The 20,203-nt window shown below is 49.1% G+C and overlaps 1 protein-coding gene across 1 annotated transcript in view; it reads right to left on the bottom strand.

Moving 5' to 3' along the window:
• MED27 (mediator complex subunit 27) overlaps positions 1–20,203 on the bottom strand; it is a 119,082-nt gene that overhangs the window by 63,821 nt on the left and 35,058 nt on the right. Inside the window, exon 3 of the mRNA XM_075260287.1 lies at positions 17,735–17,865. Within this exon, the coding sequence (XP_075116388.1) occupies positions 17,735–17,865 (131 nt within the window). The remainder of the gene's footprint in view (positions 1–17,734; positions 17,866–20,203) is intronic.

The following is a 20,203-nucleotide window of genomic DNA, read 5'->3' as shown; positions in this document are numbered from 1 at the left end:
GGGGCATAGAAACCCACTGCCTTAGAACAACAGGGGGCGCTAGTGGTTAATTTCCCACACAGATACAGGGCACCCTACATGTGCGGACATTACAGGGGTGTATACTTTTGCAACGTTCGTGTTGCCGTTTTGTGTATGCAGCTCCTCTACAGTCCTGCATTGCACCTCCTCAGGTAGGTCTCTGTCCAATTCCACTATGGGATAGGCCGGTCTACACCAGACCACCCATGATGGCGCCCATCGCTCCCACCCCGCGCAGTCCCACTGATAACGCGCTAATAAATGCAGATGGATCTATTTAAAGCCGCCACGCACGGATCTCAAGTTCTAGCAGGAAGAAAGTTGCCGTCTTGACGTCGGACTCCGCGGGGAGAAGAAGCTGCTAAAACCCCACCTTGTACTCCAGAAGACGCAGCTATTCCCATGGCAGGCGACGTGTTGAAAGCTCGCGTTCCTTATGGCTGACTGTCTCGGAATAGTACGCGGTACGGGCTGACATATGGCCGCATATGTTCAGATCTTATAAATACCGGCAGATGAGGCGCTGGAAGGAATGCTGCGAAACTCAAAAGTAACTGCAGCAAAAGTACAAGATCCCGGAGGAAGGTCCCGGCCATACGTGAAGCGGGAGCCATGTTTAATCTGCCTTGTAACTTCCTGAGTGACAACCAATATGGCTGACTTTTTAGGTTACTATTTTCGAGGGATGTTCCAGGTTAGAAAACATTTCTCTGATTGAATTGAGTTATTTAATGTGTTCTCCATTCACAACCAAAGCTGCATCAAGATTCTGATGGGGTAAAAAAGAGCCTTATGGAATATGGTAAAGGGGGAGACACCTGTAAAAGGGTGAAATAAGTCCCGGATCAGACCCTCCTACCTGTCCCCTTCCACCCCTGACCCTCCTTATCCTGACGGCCTCCGTCCCCCTGTAGTGACTCCATTGCAACACCTGCCATAAAGCACCTCGGTCCAGAACTTGGAGCCCACGACTACTCTTAAAGCTACAGGTCCCTATTCCTTCCGTCATGTAAGTGGGGAGACTCCTTAAGATGCGAGACGCGTCATATTGTAATTTATTTATCTGGTGTAGACGTTCTGCAATGCAGCAGGATAGGTGTGAGAACGAAAACAATGGGACGTGTGAATACGACTATGTTAATGCCGGAGGATCGCCCCCTAATCTGCAAGGAGGGGGGGACGAAAACCACAAGATGGAAGGAAGGGAGGGGAAGACCTTGAGGAAAGCCATACCAGGCCAATGACAGACATGAAAAAGTGGGAGATCTGCAATACCAGACATGACAATGGACAAGAGTGGCGCTATCTGTGGGCAAAAGCAGCCATCACACATGACATGGCCATGCCTGGTACTGCAGCTCATTGCAATCACTTAGATGATTTAAAGGGATCATAAACAGAAATATTGTTTGTTGCATTGGTGTTGTTACAATGTATCGGCACAGAGAATCCATCCACAGCAGTACCGTGAAGTAGAAACAGGCTGAGGAGTGAATATGGGGGTGGGTGGTGGGTAGGTGGGCACTGCAGAGAGGCGACCACCAGGCCATCCGACTCATTAGTAGATGTGATGGCAGAAGATCAGGACAAGGCGCAACCATATACAGAGCGGAGCGCAGCCTGGAGAAGCCGCACAGCCGGAACCGCGGAGAGAACGCAACTAGTCATCATGTACTGATCATATTCATTGTGACACGAGAGAGCAACTCCGATACCGCACCTGTTACTAGGATACGAGAGCCCCGAATTACATCACCTGTACCCCATAAAGAGGTGGCAGACCCAACGCCTACTGTATGCCCATAAGTATCTGTATCTATTACTATCTGTTATCAGCCATAACAGGAGAGGAGAGGCCGACTGTAGGACAGGGGAATACAATCTATTACTATCTGTTATCAGCCATAACAGGAGAGGAGAGGCCGACTGTAGGACAGGGGAATACAATCTATTACTATCTGTTATCAGCCATGTCAGGAGAGGAGAGGCCGACTGTAGGACAGGGGAATACAATCTATTACTATCTGTTATCAGCCATGTCAGGAGGGGAGAGGCCGACTGTAGGACAGGGGAATACAATCTATTACTATCTGTTATCAGCCATGTCAGGAGAGGCCGACTGTAGGACAGGGAAATACAATCTATTACTATCTGTTATCAGCCATGTCAGGAGAGGCCGACTGTAGGACAGGGAAATACAATCTATTACTATCTGTTATCAGCCATGTCAGGAGAGGAGAGGCCGACTGTAGGACAGGGGAATACAATCTATTACTATCTGTTATCAGCCATGTCACGAGAGGCCAACTGTAGGACAGGAGAATACAATCTATTACTATCTGTTATCAGCCATGTCAGGAGAGGAGAGGCCGACTGTAGGACAGGGGAATACAATCTATTACTATCTGTTATCAGCCATGTCAGGAGAGGAGAGGCCGACTGTAGGACAGGGGAATACAATCTATTACTATCTGTTATCAGCCATGTCAGGAGAGGCGGACTGTAGGACAGGAGAATACAATCTATTACTATCTGTTATCAGCCATGTCAGGAGAGGCCGACTGTAGGACAGGAGAATACAATCTATTACTATCTGTTATCAGCCATGTCAGGAGAGGCGGACTGTAGGACAGGAGAATACAATCTATTACTATCTGTTATCAGCCATGTCAGGAGAGGCGGACTGTAGGACAGGGGAATACAATCTATTACTATCTGTAGTAAACTAGCACAGGTTGATGTCCAGGTAATGGACGGCAGGTTCTGTCTGTATTCTTGATCCCCTGTCAGTTGAAGACTTTGCACCTCTTGGACATTTTGTTCTCTTTCTGGCGTGTATCACTACTGCCACCCCCTTATCAAGTTTAGCACAGTCCTCTCCTGAAATACTCTGTGCTGCTGGGACCCTGCTCCTTGCACTAAGTAACAATTATTACAATACTTTGTTCTGCTAGAACAGGATCCTGCTTGTCCAACTGTGACCTTCTATAATACCAGTATCCCCTCCTCCTGAATTACTCTGTGCTGCTGGTAACCCTCTCACAATTAATACTCGGTGCTGCTGGGGCTAGGCCTGATCTTGCTGCCAATCTTATCAAGGCCAACTGTGGGCGACTATGGAAACTTACTGACACATGCACATAAAGGAGACCCGCCTGCCCTTCAGGGTCTGTGGAAAGCTTTGTGGGTGCAGATATAGATGTCACTAGTGGCCAGGATTTTAGACACCCCACCCCCACCCCCCACCCCTGCCCATACAGAGGACTATTCATGGACGTGCAGGGCCCCATCATCTCTCCTTCCCATGATGCCCAGCGGCTGTCTAGTTAACAGCTGGAGCCTTGAATCCTCTCCTCCATCTTCCAGCACATTTATATGCATCTCTTAGAATTTCAGGAGGGTACGACCTGCCCGGTACACAGCTGGAGCCACACAGCGAAACGCGTGCTGCAGATGGCTCTCATGCAATTGAATTAGAGCGAGCCCCTGCCTCACCCGGCACCAATAGGAAGGGTCAGCGAAGAGGCAGCGCTGGAAGAGACAGTAATTACACCGCCGCTGCCGGCTGAAATATGCAGATGATTGGCAGGGGAGGCCATGCTGCAAGGTCACCCACACCTTGAGATGACACGGCCGGCCCCGTGCTGGCGCGGCCTCCTGTCTGTGACAGCTAGCAGGCTCCAGCCTTCACCTCGCTCACATCTTCAGGAGATTGCACTGGTAGAGAGAGGAACAGGTTAAAGGGGGTCCTAGAGATGGGGCCGAGTAAATCACAGAGGTGGTCGCAGAATTAAACAATACAGAACAAATCCTGGTACAGAAAAATAAAACAACATGAACTGGTTAAATCAGAGAGAAGACACCCAAGGCCTCACCACCTACAGTCCCATAGGGGTTGTCAGCCTGAAATCTGCAGACCCTAAGAGGCAAATATATCTGCAGGTATAGCCCAGTCAATTCAATTTTCCTTGTGTCAGTCTTCACTGTAGCGTTGCATTAGATTCAGGATGAAAAGTGAAGGACTCAAGGAGAGAGGTGAGAGCCGCTATAGGTGCCCTGGAATCAGCTTCACTCGTATGTGTAGGTTTGTTACAATGTATCTCATCCTCTGACTCTCAGTTGATACAATGTATCAGTGCAGATGTAATGAAGAGATGTGTTTAGTGTATACCGGATACATTGTGACAAACGCTCTGTATAAGACATGTCGCTGGTCATAATATTCTATATACCCAGAGTAACCTGTGAGCGGTGCCCAGGCTGCGGCGCTGGCACCTGTCCCTCTCCCCCGGTGTGTGCCCATGCAGAAGGAGGACGAGCAGATGTTTTGCGACATCATGGCAGCCGGGCAGCCTGGTACAGTGTGTCACCCCGCAGCCACAACACAGTCCCTGCACGCCGCCTGACACGACACGCTCAGCTCTGCTGCTACGTCAAGCATGTTTTCCGCGAGGCTGTCGATTCGTTTGGCAGGTAATCACCCGCGCCTCGGGAACGTTCATTAGGGCGACTACACTGGGTATTGACCCGATCGTGTGTGATGGAAGAACTGCCGAGACTGGAGGCGGCTGCTGTGGGGATGGGCATGTCAGACCAGCCGGCTGCCAGGCTCCGCAGACCCTGTACATAGGGCAGGGGGGACGTTCCTAAACACAGACACCTTCACTAAAAAACAGAAAGTAACGGACTACAAAAACATGGCTGAAAGCAGCGCCACACCTGTGCAGAGGTTGTGTGTGGTACTGCGGCACAGCGATTTCACTTGAATGGCCGGGCTATATAAGTCACGGACAAGGGTGGCGCTGGACAAATCAGGGTCGCGTCCAACGGACATCATGTAATGCCTTGTGTCCCCTGTGGAGGCGCTGCAGGAGAGCTGACCACTTGCTGCAGAATGAGACACAATTCCTGGAGATTGTCTATAGTGGAGCCCCCAATTAATGGAACCCCAGGAAGGACGAGGCGCTTACTCCTGTTGGTCAGAGGCTGCAGGTGGCGGTTTATGGCATTGTTGTAAAACAGTTTGATGCAGCAGATTGTGCAGAAACAGGGATTTTCTTAAGAGTAATTTCTATAGAAAACAATTAGCAGTCAATTAGGCGGCGGCTGCCAGCTGTTCCCTCCCACCGCTCTCTGCAACTGACACTAATGCTTCAAGGTGAGAAAAGTAGCGTCTGCCGCAGCCTTGTGCCTGGCGACTACAACCAACGACAAGAGGAGCGTCATTCACACACTGCAATATAATCACCCACAAAGATGGATACCCTGGGCGTATAGTCACAGAAAAGAGAATACCCCGGGTGTATACCACCAGAAAAGGTCATCACCTGCAAGGATAACCACAAGGCAGATAGATCCCCGGGTGCATATGCCCAGAAAATATAATACCCCGGGTGTAAATCCTCATATCAGGAAAGTAAAACCTCCAGTCACAGCCAAAGCTGTACCTACCAAGTAGCCTTCCCCACCATCAGACCAGATACAACGACCTCACAGCTCGAGAGTGATTTCTCCCACAATGCAGTGCAGAATCTGAGAAACATTCTAAATACAGCTTTGTGTGTGACTGGAGTAGAAGAGACCAGCTACTTCCCCTTAGCTGACCTTCTACAGAAGTGAATACACTGAGCGGGTGAGTGAATCCGTGATATCGGGTGCCAGGAGTGGCTGCTGACCCGCATCGCCCCCTACTGTTAGGAGGATCCACCAGGGATTGTCGATCGCCGGCTCGCTCATCACAACATTCTCCTCCAAACTGTGAGAGCCTAAACTAGGATTCACCTCCCAGTGGGAATCGCTCCTGGCCTTGGAGTATAGATTTACTTAACAAGGCGCCAGGAGGAGGGGGCCATAGGAAATAAATAGACCTCGGGGTCTCCTCACTCAGACCACGGGTGGTATTATACAGAAGACATAGCAGGGAAGAGGGGAGGGGGCGCTAGGAGTCAGCAGGTCACCGCCACTGTCTACTGGTATGGCGCCAATATAAATTACACCAATGTGAAGTCAATGGGAAAAATCCTAATAGAAATAACATACTGTGCGTATGGAAACGAAGAGAGGAGGGCGGAGAGGGGGCGACATGGCACCAGGAAAATGGGCAGTGGGCACAAAGGAATAGGGCCCAAGTCATCAAGCTATACCAACCATGTAGGATAGAGGAGAGGTGTCACTGACCGAAAGGTCTCCAACTGTAAGGCACCCTAGTGACAATGTCCCAGCCCAGGACACTAAACCAGTCACCAAATCCGTCCCAGTACAGGACACTCCACCAGTCACAAGATCAGTCCCAGTACAGGGCACCGCTCCAGCTGTTGGGTCCATCCCAATCCAGGACACTTCCTCCAGTTGTTGGGACCGTCCCAGAACAGAACAGAACACTCCTCCAGTTGCTGGGTCCGTCCCAGTACAGGACACTCCACCAGTCACCAAATCCGTCCCAGTCCAGGGCACTCCACCAGTTACAAGATCCGTTCCAGTCCAGGGCACCGCTCCAGTCGTTGGGTCCATCCCAGTCCAGGGCACTTCCTACAGTTGTTGGGTCCGTCCCAGAACAGAACATTCCTCCAGTTGTTGGGGCCATCACAGTCCAGGACACTCCTCCAGTTGCTGGGTCCGTCCCAGTCCAGGACACTCCTCCAGTTGCTGGGTCCGTCCCAGTCCAGGACACTCCTCCAGTTGCTGGGTCCGTCCCAGTCCAGGACACTCCTCCAGTTGCTGGGTCCGTCCCAGTCCAAGGCATTCTAATAGCTCTATCTTATACTATGAAACACAAGGGGTTGGGATCTATACTAAAGAACTAGATCTTCTCCCGAGAGCTCAAATGGAGTGCTGATAAAGGCCTACTAAATCTTCTGAGGGCTTTGACCAGAGGTCTTCATCTTTCCAAGTGTTTCAGTACCACAAGTCCCAGTAAGGACCAGGGATGTTGGGGCATATTGGAGGTTGCTGTAGAGCACTGGGCTGGACCAGCCAATGGTACAAAGTCAGTGCACAGGACATCCCAGCTACCAACCCACTGGCCGGATGGGTCCATCTACTGGGACTTGTAGCCACTCATCCATCCTCTACCTTATGTAGAAGATTTTTTACGGTTTGCTCCCTGTAAAATTAGGACAACAGAGATTGTACGAGGAGAACGGAGACGAGAGGAATCCGAGGAGACAATAGGAATAAATTAGCTGCGAGAATTTTATTTTTAGCCCATCTAGCACAATTCCAGAATTGATTTTCTGTCTGTAGGATTCACACAGCTGTCTCCGAAATAAAAATAATAAAAAGGGATCCAGAGTTCTGTTCAGAAAACCTCAAACATGGAGGAATATTCCATCTGGTCCCCACTGGATACTAAAAATACCCCAGATGAGCCGACCCCACTTCGGCAGACACCAGCCTTTGTATGGAACAGAAGACTTAGTCGGAGTTTGGATTTATTGCCTTAGAAATGACAGGGAACCCATAAAACGCATATCTGGAGAAGGCTTATAAGGGGGGAGCGGAGCTAGAAAATAAATTTAGGATCCTCATTTGTAAGTAAGAGCAGCTACAAGGTGGTCTCTCACTCCGGAGGACCTGCCATGCCCTGGCATTGTAACAAATAGGGTGTAATTCTAAATTTTTCCACTGGTGTCACTGCAGGGAAACTGAACACTTGTGGCTAAAAACCTCCACAGATCGCAGCAGATCACTGGGGTTTCCAACAGGAGGACAACCTGTGATCGCTCATGGTCAGGATACTACTCTAACAAAAAGGAAGTGTCCAGTGCAGGCCACGTAGGTCTAGCTCTATCATATTAACAGCAACAAAAGAAGTAGTAATAAATCCTGGAACCCCGATCCAAGATCAGAACCAGGGCTGACTCCTCCCATTAATATTACTGGTACCTTCTCATGTGACAGAGAGACCTTTGGGCCCCCTCACCAGGCCCAGCTACCATCTCTGCACCCCAAACGCTGTACAAGTATCTAGTAATAGTCACCTGTTAGATTAACATTTGCTTCTCCATTTATCCTTAAAGAGGACTTTTCACGTCCTGTGGCATTAGCAGGACGCGCTCGGGTGCCGAAGATATCCCGAATCCAATGTAGTTGCAAATTGCTCTATAGCCCCCCCACCATTCCTGAGCAATGATTGCTCTTAATTTCAAAACCATTATGCTCTTGATTGTCAATTGGGCGGTCTCTGTCTTTCTACTCCAGCATAGGACCGCCCATCTGACAGTAAACGGCATAATGGTGCTGAAAGTAAGAGCAATGATAGATCGTGAACAGTAGGGGCTAGAGAGAAACCACCAACTGTGCCAGAATCCGGGGAGAACGCAAAGAGATGGCTGGACCCCAGAAGAAGGTGAAGATATAATGGCCCTCCAGCATGGCAGCGGCATAGAATGGGGTGCACTTATTCATAGCGGATATCAGAACACTCCTGAGCGCATAAGATGGAGTTAGATTTCCAGCCAAAACGCGAGCGGCGCGAAGACAAAATCTGGTATATTTCAGGGCATCGCAATCGGGATGATAAGCAAATGCGTCTGATTGACTGGCAGATAGTCAGCGGAGCTTTGTAGCTCTTCCAGCCCCCCCATGTCCCCCCCTCGCTATAACAAAAGTGCTAATTGGAAGCGCAGAAGCAACATCAGAGCTTTGATGTCGGCTTCAAATGTGAACTTGAGCTGACTTTTCTGTCTCTGTCCAACTGTATTAAATGCCTGAAATATGGAGTTCACAGGAGAGAGGAAACTTTTACCGTGAATACTGATTCGCTCAGACAGTTCAGGGAGGAATCCGATACTTCTGTGACACCTATCGGAGGTTAACGAATTCTGCAGATGGACGCAACGTAAATCCAACGCCCAACGCGCTTCTGTATTCCAAGCTCGTGCAAGGCCTGGTGGCGGCACTTATGTATATTTCAAGAGGGTCTACAAACAAATGGACCCAAAAATGTGACTACTGCGTGTGCACCCCCTCCCCTGAGCAGCAGCGTATACATGTGTGTGCATGTATATATAGCGGGATCACACGTACAGGTATCCATACCTATTGGGTTTCGACCAGCTCTCCAAGGAACTCTATGGCAGACAGCAATTCCACTACAGAAGAAACTCAGAATTCAACATGCGCCACTTTGGGGAACTACGGAGGGGGAAGGGTTATTCTATAGGTTAACTAGATCCACCGAACCTACAGAAACCAATAGACAAGGATTCCTAGTAACCGTGGCCGGTCCCTCTGAATATGTATCTCTAGCAGCAGCCTATGGCCCCCGGCTCCTTTAAGGCCCCGGTACAGTATTCTTTATTATTTAGCAGGTGCTTGTTAGCGCAGTGCAGGACCATTTGTGGGATTTGCAAGGTACGGGTGAGCAGGTTTGCTGGAAAGAGGAAAAAATAATAGACATTTAATTCTCAGCGGGGACGGCGGGATAGAACTGTCACCGGCTACTATCAGCTGTCAGTTCGGGAGGGAGAAGAAAAAGAGCTGCCCAGATTAGATCAGCGCGAGCAGACGGGAGGTGAGACAGACACGGGCGCTGAGGAACATTTAATATGGTATCAGATAGCACTGAGGCTGCAGATAGACATGTCAGGAGGATGCGCCAGTCACCATAGCTTCGCCATAGCGTAAGAAGCCATTATTCTAGGTGATGGATGGCACCCCGTGGCAGGGGGATGTAGGAGGCCATAGGGGAGGTACTGCCATCACAGATAGACAGGTCAGGGCATGAGATCTTGTAAAAACCTCCCTGCAGCAAAACTGGCTCTTAGAATGGAGCGGAGCTGGTGGAGCGTACGCAGCAGAGAAGAAGCCATACTGGGTATCTGCAAGTACAGCGAGGAGTTAATACAGCAGGTAGTGACACTGGCTAATACTTGCCAAATCCTGCCAACAAATTGCAATTCTTCCCAGCATGGCCAACTCTTGCCAAAGGGATCACAGTCTCCCCGACACTGGTCTGTTCTGCCTGGCACATACACAGCCACTGCTTCAACTCTTCCAGATGTTGGTCACAACTTGGCAACAAAATTCCTTATCTTCCCAGCATGGCCAACTCTTGCAAGACTCCCATTTCCTGGCTGATACACAAGAATTTGTTTTTCAACACCTGTTCATACCATCACATTATGACCCCAAATCCAAATTCTACCCAGCTTCACCAACCCCTTGACAAGTCTTGCCGAAAGGTTCTGACGGGTTACACGCACGATCGGTTTCCAACAAAGTTCAACTCTTCCCATCAAGGCCAGCTCATGATAATGTTGATCAACGCTCCAAAATAAATTCCAACTATTCCCAGTATGACCAGAACTTGCCTACGGGATCAAAGTCTCCCTGAGAATCTGGAAGACACACAGAGTCTACTCAACTTACACCAACATTTACAATGCTATGGGACGCTGGCCAACTCTTGACAACAACTTCCACCTTTACCAAGCAGGGCCAACTCTTGTCAACACTGGTTTATTCTTGCCAACAGGATCCAACTCTGACCGAAACCAGTTAACTGTTGCCAAATGGTTCCATCTCTTCCTAGTATGGTCAACCCATGTTGACAAACATTGACCCTTCTCAGCATGGCCAACTCTTGCCACCAGGTTCCATATCTCGCCTGTTCTCGCTCTATTCTGCCACACTGACTTCTGCTGATACCTCCAACTTTTGACAATTTCTAACTATCTAGCCAACGCTTGTAAATTCTTGCCACCAGGTTCCAACGCTGGATGAGATGTTAACTTGTGCCATCTGGTTCCATCTCTTCCTAGTATGGTTAACTCATGGTGACAAAGGTCAATTCTATGCAAGGTCAACTCTTGCCGACAGTTTCCAACTCTGGCCACACATGCTAATTCTTGCCAACAAATTTCAACACCATCAAGGACAACACAAACTGTTGTCAAGTTCCAAATGTGGCCAACACATTATCGCTCAATCCAACAGTTTCCAACCCCTCACCGCAAGAATTTCCAGCTCTTCCCAGCTTCATCAACTCTTGCCATCAGAATCCAAGTCTTCGTTTCAACCCACACCAACTCAGAGCCAACGCATTCCAATGCTAGCCAACTCTACCCAACATGGCCAACTTTTACCAACAGGTTCCAACTCTGGCCAACAGACACATTAAGGCTGGACAAATGGTTCCATCCGTTCCTAAAAAGGTCAACCTATGATGACAAATGCCAACTCTTCCCACCATGGCCAACTCTTTCCCAAAGGTTACAGGACTTGCTGGCTCATTGTGACATAAACAGTGAGAAACCCAAACACAAATTGCTGCCGACACTGCCAAATAATGACAGCAAATCCCAACAGGTTAGAGTTTTGGCTACAGATTAACCGTTTTCAACTCGTCAAGGCCGGCTCATACAGATGATGCTCAACAAGTTCAAACTTTGCCAACACATGACAGTTCTTGTCAACAGGTCCCATCTCCTTACAGCAAAGTCAACTCATCCCCAAAAATTCCAAATCTACAACGAATGGCCAAAACTCTTGAGTAGTGGTCAATTCTTCCTTGCTGATTCCAACTCTTCCCAGTACAGCCAAATCTTGCCAACTATCCCTGACGGGTTCAGACTGTCCCTCCAGGTCTCACCCGGGGCCTATTAGAAGGTTGCACATCTTCCCGTCTGCTACATAGGGAGTAGCTTTTATGACACCACAGGCCTCCGAGTCCTCTCCATTCTCAAGGAGTGATTCTTTTGATCTTCGCCTGTATTTATAGGTATATTATGGAGTCAATTAAAACTATTTTTGGGCCACGGGAGCAGGTCATATGTCCGATAATTACGAACACGCTTATAAAAGCCTCTATTCCTGTCTCGTCTCTTTCAATGTCATTTCCTATAGATTGATATCCATCCTAGAAAGGTCCATTTGTCTTTGTCTGCTAATGTCCTTGCAGCAACGTGTGGTCAGACCCTGCCCATCCCCCACCAGGTTCTGTGGGTGCATTTGCTTGGATGCAAATACAAAAACAAATATATCTACTCTCTCTATATATATAATCCAAAGGCTGTGGCGCCATTAACATGAATGAGGTTACAGGGGGCATCGCGGGGGCTTCTAACAAGCTGCTAACGACTGTGACTCAGAAGCGCTGGCCTTGTATCGCGGCTATAATAGCCTGACGTCTAGGCGCTGTATGTTTATAGGATACATGAAGGCGAGGACAGGAGACCGTGTTTTCTATCTCGCACCCAAACTTTGAGCTAGTAATAACCAACATAGTCATTATAATCTGCTAATGATCAATTACTTGGTGATATATTCATCGCGAGCCCCGGCACGGCCGCTCTATAATTGGTTACGTCTGGCTGGGAGGGTGCGGGCGCCACTCATGTCCTGATAAATACATGGACACTAGTCTAAAAACAGGAAAACTACTGCAGAGCCCTACACCAAGGAACGGCGGGCTAGGAGGCGGAAGGCCAGGATCGTCAAAGGGGCCAACTCATAAACCGGAATAGGTTTGCATTTCCCATAATATAATGTATTCGAAGACTCCTCTGTCTGACAAGGGCCTATTGGTTTGTTTGTCCTGAGCATCCTGGTTCATGAATAGATTAATAAATTCATCTCCCCTCCTAACATGGCTGATAACAGATAGTAATAGATTGTATTCCCCTGTCCTATAGTCGGCCTCTCCTGACATGGCTGATAACAGATAGTAATAGATTGTATTCCCCTCTCCTACAGTCGGCCTCTCCTGACATGGCTGATAACAGATAGTAATAGATTGTATTCTCCTGTCCTACAGTCGGCCTCTCCTCTCCTGACATGGCTGATAACAGATAGTAATAGATTGTATTCCCCTGTCCTACAGTCGGCCTCTCCTGACATGGCTGATAACAGATAGTAATAGATTGTATCCCCCTGTCCTACAGTCAGATATGAGGTGTTGTGTCCCTTTACAGTGGGCAGTAAGATGGCAGACACCGCGTAGGTTTGGTATATCCCTCGCACCGCACTGATGTCTCTGGAGCCGCGGTGATGGATAGATAAGACGCAGACGCCACTTCCATTCATGGAAACCATCAAGCAGCCGGACACGTGCTGGAAAATTGTCTAGAATGGAGCGGAGTAAAGTGAATTTCGAGTCCAGGCCGGGAATTCTCATATAACATCCTGAGGAGTCGCTCGCTGCTCTGGAGTACGTTAATGCGATTGGTCGGCCACAGGAGACTCTTCAATAGCTGAGAGAGCGCCGGATGGCTCAGTAATCAAATATCCCACGGAAAGTGCGCCCTGATGAAAAAACATGAGAAGGCTGCCACGCCAAAAGACTCCCCCATATCATGTGACCTCCAAAACCAATATGGCTGCCACAAGACATGTCCCAATACATCACTGTCCAACTAGTCCTGCAGGAACCTGGGAATGCTGAGTGACAACCTGTGTGATAGTAACGGTAACAATGGGCAGCAGACTATTGTACTCCTTACCCCAAACCACCCAGGATGTCATTATTAACCTCTTCACTGCCCTAGGCCACCCGGGATGTCATTATTAACCTCTTCACTGCCCTAGGCCACCCGGGATGTCATTATTAACCTCTTCACTGCCCTAGGCCACCCAGGATGTCATTGCTAACCTCTTCACTGCCCTAGGCCACCCGGGATATCATTATTAACCTCTTCACTGCCCTAGGCCACCCGGGATGTCATTATTAACCTCTTCACTGCCCTAGGCCACTCAAGATGTCATTATTAACCTCTGCACTGCCCTAGGCCACCCGGGATGTCATTATTAACCTCTTCACTGCACTAGGCCACCAAGCCTATTATTTCCTCTAATTTCGCTACCATAGGCCACCAATAAGGTCACTATTAACCACTTCACTGCTGTTGACCACCAGGGATTTTATCTTTACCCTCATTCACATGCCAGAGCCCATGGAGACAGTATTATTAACCATTTTACTGCCCTAGACCACCAGGGATGCCATCATTAACAATGAGATGACCGTTTCCTAGAGATTAGCAGCACATGGTGTTTGGTCACAGGGGCCCAATGTTGTACACATCGATACTGCTGTGCAGTCTTGCATCCTTCTGATGAACCAGGAGGCTCAGGATGAACACTGCAGGAGAGGAGACACATGAGAACATCCAGGTGATGCATTAGACAAGTCTCCATAGATATAATACTCCGTAAGTGATGGCGGTCGCCTCTCCCCCCTCCCCCTCTTCACTCCACAATTATCCTAATCAAAAAGCCATTTAGCCGCCATGTAAAGGACTGAAATAGCCGGGGTTCCCCCTCTCCGGAGCGCAGCGTGGAAATCCAGACACCGGCCATTAATTCTGCCAGCACAACGCCAAGCAGACGATCCCTAAGGTCTCCGCTAATGGCTGTGGCGTAGTGAAGGATCTGTCAAGTGAGCGGCCGCCGTCCCCGGCCCGATGATTTTGTAATGATGTTCTCTAGCGGTGAGAGCGGCGCTGGGTTAACAAGCACACACGCAGGATGATAACACGGAGCCTCCCCGTGGGGGATAGACCGGAGATCGCACCGCGCCCACAACTTGTACACACATGAAGGATCGCAAAAGTGACGACAGTCGTGTTAATGAAAAAATCTAATTATAGGTGGGGGGTTATTATTATTTATTTATTAATACTCCCATCCCCCGTACAGGTTGCAGAAAAGAATATAGCAATGAGCTGGGGATCTGTTAATCAGTTATGTCCCTGATTTCTACAAGACGGGAAGATCTGGTGAGGGTCTGTAGATGCAAAGACTACAACTCCCAGCATGTCCTGACAGCCAGATGATGGAGTCCAGACCTCAGACTACCAGAGGGAGGGGTGTAAGTAAGTGCTCTGCAGGACCGCACTGGAGTTCCCCTTTAAGGGGGCATCTTTTGTACCATCTTCTGAACCAAATTCCCCCACCTGAACAGGAGATACATGAGACAGGTTTCGGTTTTGCAGACGTGGACTGACCTTCTACCATGGCTACGGGGCAGACACATGGGCTCCGCTGCTGCAGCTCTTAGGGCATGATGGTTTCACCTCTGACAATGACTTCAAGGGTTAGTTTATGTATCTGGTGGTCACAGACTAATCCCAGCCTGCCATGACAACACAAGGGGGTGGCCGGACCCCTGTGCTATACAGTACAGTAACGTCCAGGGTGCAGGATTAGGCCCGTCACCAGCCGCTGATATTCCAGAGCCCGCTCAATGTTGGATTAAGGAATTGTCCGGTATCTTACATGTTCTGCTAGCACAGAGTCCAGTATATCGGACCCTACAAATCCTAAAGACAAGACGTCGGTGAAGAGGATTATAGCGCAGACTGCTCAGCCATCGCTGTTTGGGGGACAAGACCCAGACTCACCAGACTCACGTGTGTCTGAGCTCGAGGTGTAAGGAGATTAGACTGAGATTAGTCAAGGTCAAAAGTCACAGGGAAAAAAACCTAAGAACCTGAAGCAGAGTCCAGACATGGTGGAAAGAACATCCAGTGACCTGCGGCCACCTGAGCGGCATCTACATCCCGATATACCAGACGGCGAAGAAACATCCACAACAGACTCAGCAATACCTATAGGCACAGTTCTGTAATGGTGGCCGCACCGGTTGTCACCCAGCTTTCCCAGAAAAAGATATAACCAAAATAAACCTGCAAATATCATTGTCTGTAATAAATGTATCCATGAGGCAAGGAGGAGCCGCCTATACGCTATAGGAGAGCGCAGGAATGACTTATTATGTAACCGCCTCTAATACCGCTAATATATAACCCGCTCATAAATAATCCGCTCAGCGCGCGTCATCTCCAATTATACTTAGTCTCGTCTTCAGGACGCAGCACAGCTGTAGCGAGGATCATCGCCAGCCTATAGAGGGCGCTCCGCTCATACACGGCCTGTCTGCTGCCGACTGGGAGATATTTCTTCGGCTTACAGGTTGACTCTACCAACAAGCTTTTGTTCCCTGTTATCAGCCAAGGAGATGAGCGCCGGACGTGCAGACCCATCTCTCCAGAGACCCTTGTATCGTGTGACTGATGTTGGTGACCAGGCGTCCGTCACTCCTTGGGGGGTCACAGATACCTGGCGCATATAGAAGCTGCCATACTAATTCTCATTAATGCGGATTACATGGTGGCAAACACCAGCGGGTGCCTAATCCTATTTAGTGCAGCAGCGGCGAGGACACGGGCCAAGGCGGAATTACACAGGACTCATCCCCATCAGCTGACCTAATAGGGGTACAGGTCACCTGTAGGGTGTTATGCAGGGCCTACTATTATTTTGGGATATTCCAACCATGGGGTCATAGACAAGTCTAGCTACAGGATATCTGCAACACTCGGGCAAGTGCTACGGCCCCTACAAACAGCTGATGGGCCAGTGTGCCAAGAGTCAGACCCCAATGGGATCTAATATGGATGACTTCTCCCCCCAAGCCATCAGTTATAAAGTCCTAGATAACGCCTTTAATTCATCAAAGATATGGAAAGTAAACCTCAAATGCCAGTACCCAGCTTTCCCAGGATCCAGAGTAGCAGACAGTTATACTGAGCTGAAGACTTTAGGTCAGCCATATATGTTCCAATAATGGTGGTCACAGAGATATATGGGAAACAAGGCGACCACCAATATGGCTGCTATTACAGCACGTGATTCTTTGAGTGGGGGCTCTTTAGATTAGTCTTCTCCTGTAAGACCCCTCACTTGCACTTCTGATAAGTTTCGGGCAGTGCAGGATGACGGGTAAGTGTGGCGAGATCTGTTGCCAGTGTAAAGCTGTTCTTGTGGGTCGCGGCGGCCCAGAGGAGAGCGGATGAGCCGCCTGATAATGAAACTTATTGGCCGCAGATCTGCTTCTTATTAGCTCAGCCCCGGCCTTGTACAAACACCTATCTGCAAGAGCTGCAAATGCAAACAGTGTTTTAATTTTTAATCAGACCGTTCTCTGCGCTGCAATTCAGGAGAGGAGCCGGAGCGCGGGCGTGAGGATTACTACTTCATTACAGGTTATCTGCGCCCTATCCCGACAATATTGCCAGTTAATGCTCTGCAATAAGACGGAGGAGTCTATGGCGAGACCCCTGGAGACGGGAAATGCAAAGTATGGAGAAGAAACAAAAGAATAAGAGAGTGCGCACCGGCTCTGCTACATCTACAGAGGTGCAGGGAGATCCCTCTAATCCGACATCAGATGCCTCAGGAACGCCAATAGTCTGGTACAGGGCTGCAGGTTGTCTATCCTTACAGATTACCCAGGACATAGGGTAGGGGGACATGTACAATGCCAGAGGGTGCAGATCTGAGATTTAGTTTTGAAGAGTTCCCCCCTTATTTGCACAATTGGGGTCCTCGGTGCATTGAACATCACTTCCACTTCATATGCCGTGTACAATCTCACATGGCCTGGTCGCCGTTCAGTCCCATTCAAATGAAGGGTGAGCTGTGTGATACTAAGAACAATCACTATACAATACAAGGCGCTGGGCTTTGTAAGTAGTGAAGGGGCCGCAGCTCTATCCAGTAAGCTGATCGGGGGGGATCCGCCATCTATTAATGACCCATCCAAAATAGCTTGGACAACCCCTTCACCAATCCGCCCAATAAAGTCTGGATGGAGCATCAGCAATAACACACGGCAGACACAGACCCCAGGTGAGAATCCCAGAGCTTGGACCCCCACAGATCACCCATGGACAACCTCTTTATGACACAGATTAGGCCACGTTTTACTCACTGAGGCGGCAGGACCAGGGTCGTGGGCTGAGCTTTGGGTCGTCTCTTGGCTGACACTCCCATCTGGTTGGCGGAGCGCTTCAGGGACTGCTGGTTTAGGAGACCAGAAGCAAGGCCAGCGTGGTACTGCAACTGGGGAGACAAAGGCAAAGAATGGGTTAAATCCTATTACTGGGAGGAAAACATCCAACAATATAGACAGACAGACAATATCAATGGTGGGGGGATAACTGCTACTGGAAATACAGGGGACAACCAACATGGCCGCTGTGACCCGCCTTCCTTGGTACTATATATCATGAGAGGATAACAGGTGTGTCGTGTTCATCATGGCTGCAGGCTCAGACCATATTACCAGCACTCAGACAGTCCGCAGGGACCTCATTGTACAAGGCAGAGGGATGGCGGTAACCTGAGAGGACCCTTGTGAGGCTGCACTGGCACAATCCCTGCAGGGTAACCCGGATGTAAGGGCAGTGTTCACACTGGATAATGAGCTGTGCAAAACTACCTGCACAGAAGAGCTAGCCACACATATATGTACATGCTCAGCACGGGGAGAAAAGAGTAATCCACTGGTATACCCCTGGTGGTAGCTTATATTCCCGAGAAGAAAAGGAATTGACATCATATCGTCAGAGGGTCCTAAAAAGTTACTGTATAGACTGAATGATAACAGATAGTAATAGATTGTATTCCCCTGTCCTACAGTCGGCCTCTCCTCTCCTGACATGGCTGATAACAGATAGTAATAGATTGTATTCTCCTGTCCTACAGTCGGCCTCTCCTCTCCTGACATGGCTGATAACAGATAGTAATAGATTGTATTCTCCTGTCCTACAGTCGGCCTCTCCTCTCCTGACATGGCTGATAACAGATAGTAATAGATTGTATTCTCCTGTCCTACAGTCGGCCTCTCCTCTCCTGACATGGCTGATACCAGATAGTAATAGATTGTATTCTCCTGTCCTACAGTCGGCCTCTCCTCTCCTGACATGGCTGATAACAGATAGTAATAGATTGTATTCCCCTGTCCTACAGTCGGCCTCTCCTCTCCTGACATGGCTGATAACAGATAGTAATAGATTGTATTCTCCTGTCCTACAGTCGGCCTCTCCTCTCCTGACATGGCTGATAACAGATAGTAGTAGATTGTATTCCCCTGTCCTACAGTCGGCCTCTCCTGACATGGCTGATAACAGATAGTAATAGATTGTATTCTCCTGTCCTACAGTCGGCCCCTCCTGACATGGCTGATAACAGATAGTAATAGATTGTATTCCCCTGTCCTACAGTCGGCCTCTCCTGACATGGCTGATAACAGATAGTACTAGATTGCACACTATAGGGTCGGTGTCTCTTTAAATCCGGCTGGATATTTATGGCAGCGACCACCGCCACCGGGGACAGATGAAGTACAACATCTCCTAGGAGACGGCGGTGCGGATCAGATGTGGGGTCTACGTCCGCGGCGGCCTCGCACCATTCCCACTGTTCATTAAGTGAAGGCTGCAGAGAGTGATTGAGATCGGGAGGATTTAATGAATGCGAGAACTGAAGGTCCGGGCAAGTTCAGGCGGAAAATGAGTAATTGACACCGATGACAGATGAAACACTTTTCTTCCTAAAGAGACACGAAGGAGCGGCGCCAATTAAATCCTGGCCATAATGGTAGCGGCGAGCGGCGGGCGAGTGTGTAATGTGAGTGCCGGATTCCCAGCCGCTGTCATCCAGGCCTTCCAGGCAGACGTCCTATAGACGGCTCTTTTAACGCCAGCGTTCCTCTGTTCACATTCCTGCCTGTGGGGACGACGTCTCAATATCTGAAGTCTTTCTACTGTCAGAATAGAAGATCCCCCCCAACGCTGCAGCTGCTGCGGAACTGCACTGTATTAAAGGGAACCCGCCGCCCCTAGGATTAGGCCTCATGTAGCATGTCACATCAAAGCTTTACTAGGTGACGCTATTCTACTCTCAAAATTACCCTTGAAATGATCTCGGGAGGTGGGGGGGGGGGGGGTTGCGGTGTACTATCCCACAGAGGACCCTGGGTAGGGTAACTAGGTCAGCTCCGAAATGTCCCTACTAGGGGCAGCACCATACCTTTACAGCAAGGTGATGGATATGCAAGTGCATTGGAGCTGGGGCCTTATATGCCAAAATTACCCAAAGATAACCATGACCTCATAGTTAAGGCTGGGTAGCAAATTTCACCTAAAATTAGAAAACCCGCCCCCAAATGGGGGGGAGGTATAAGATGGTGATAAAATCTAGTATTCCTAAACTGCCCAGTCCTCTGGGGTGTAAACCATACAGCTCAACCAATGAGATGATCTTATCCCTGCTCATGGGCGGAGCTATGAGATCCTCCCGCCCTCGCTGTCCCCTGCTTGTACATTGTGCTGATATTTCCCATCTACATACCAGGCAGACGCGACAGAGCAGGACATGATTGATTCTACTGATATAT

This window comes from Leptodactylus fuscus, chromosome 11, assembly GCF_031893055.1.
Source record: "Leptodactylus fuscus isolate aLepFus1 chromosome 11, aLepFus1.hap2, whole genome shotgun sequence".
Taxonomy (NCBI): Eukaryota; Metazoa; Chordata; class Amphibia; order Anura; family Leptodactylidae; genus Leptodactylus; species Leptodactylus fuscus.
This window is presented reverse-complemented; position numbering and strand designations above follow the sequence as displayed.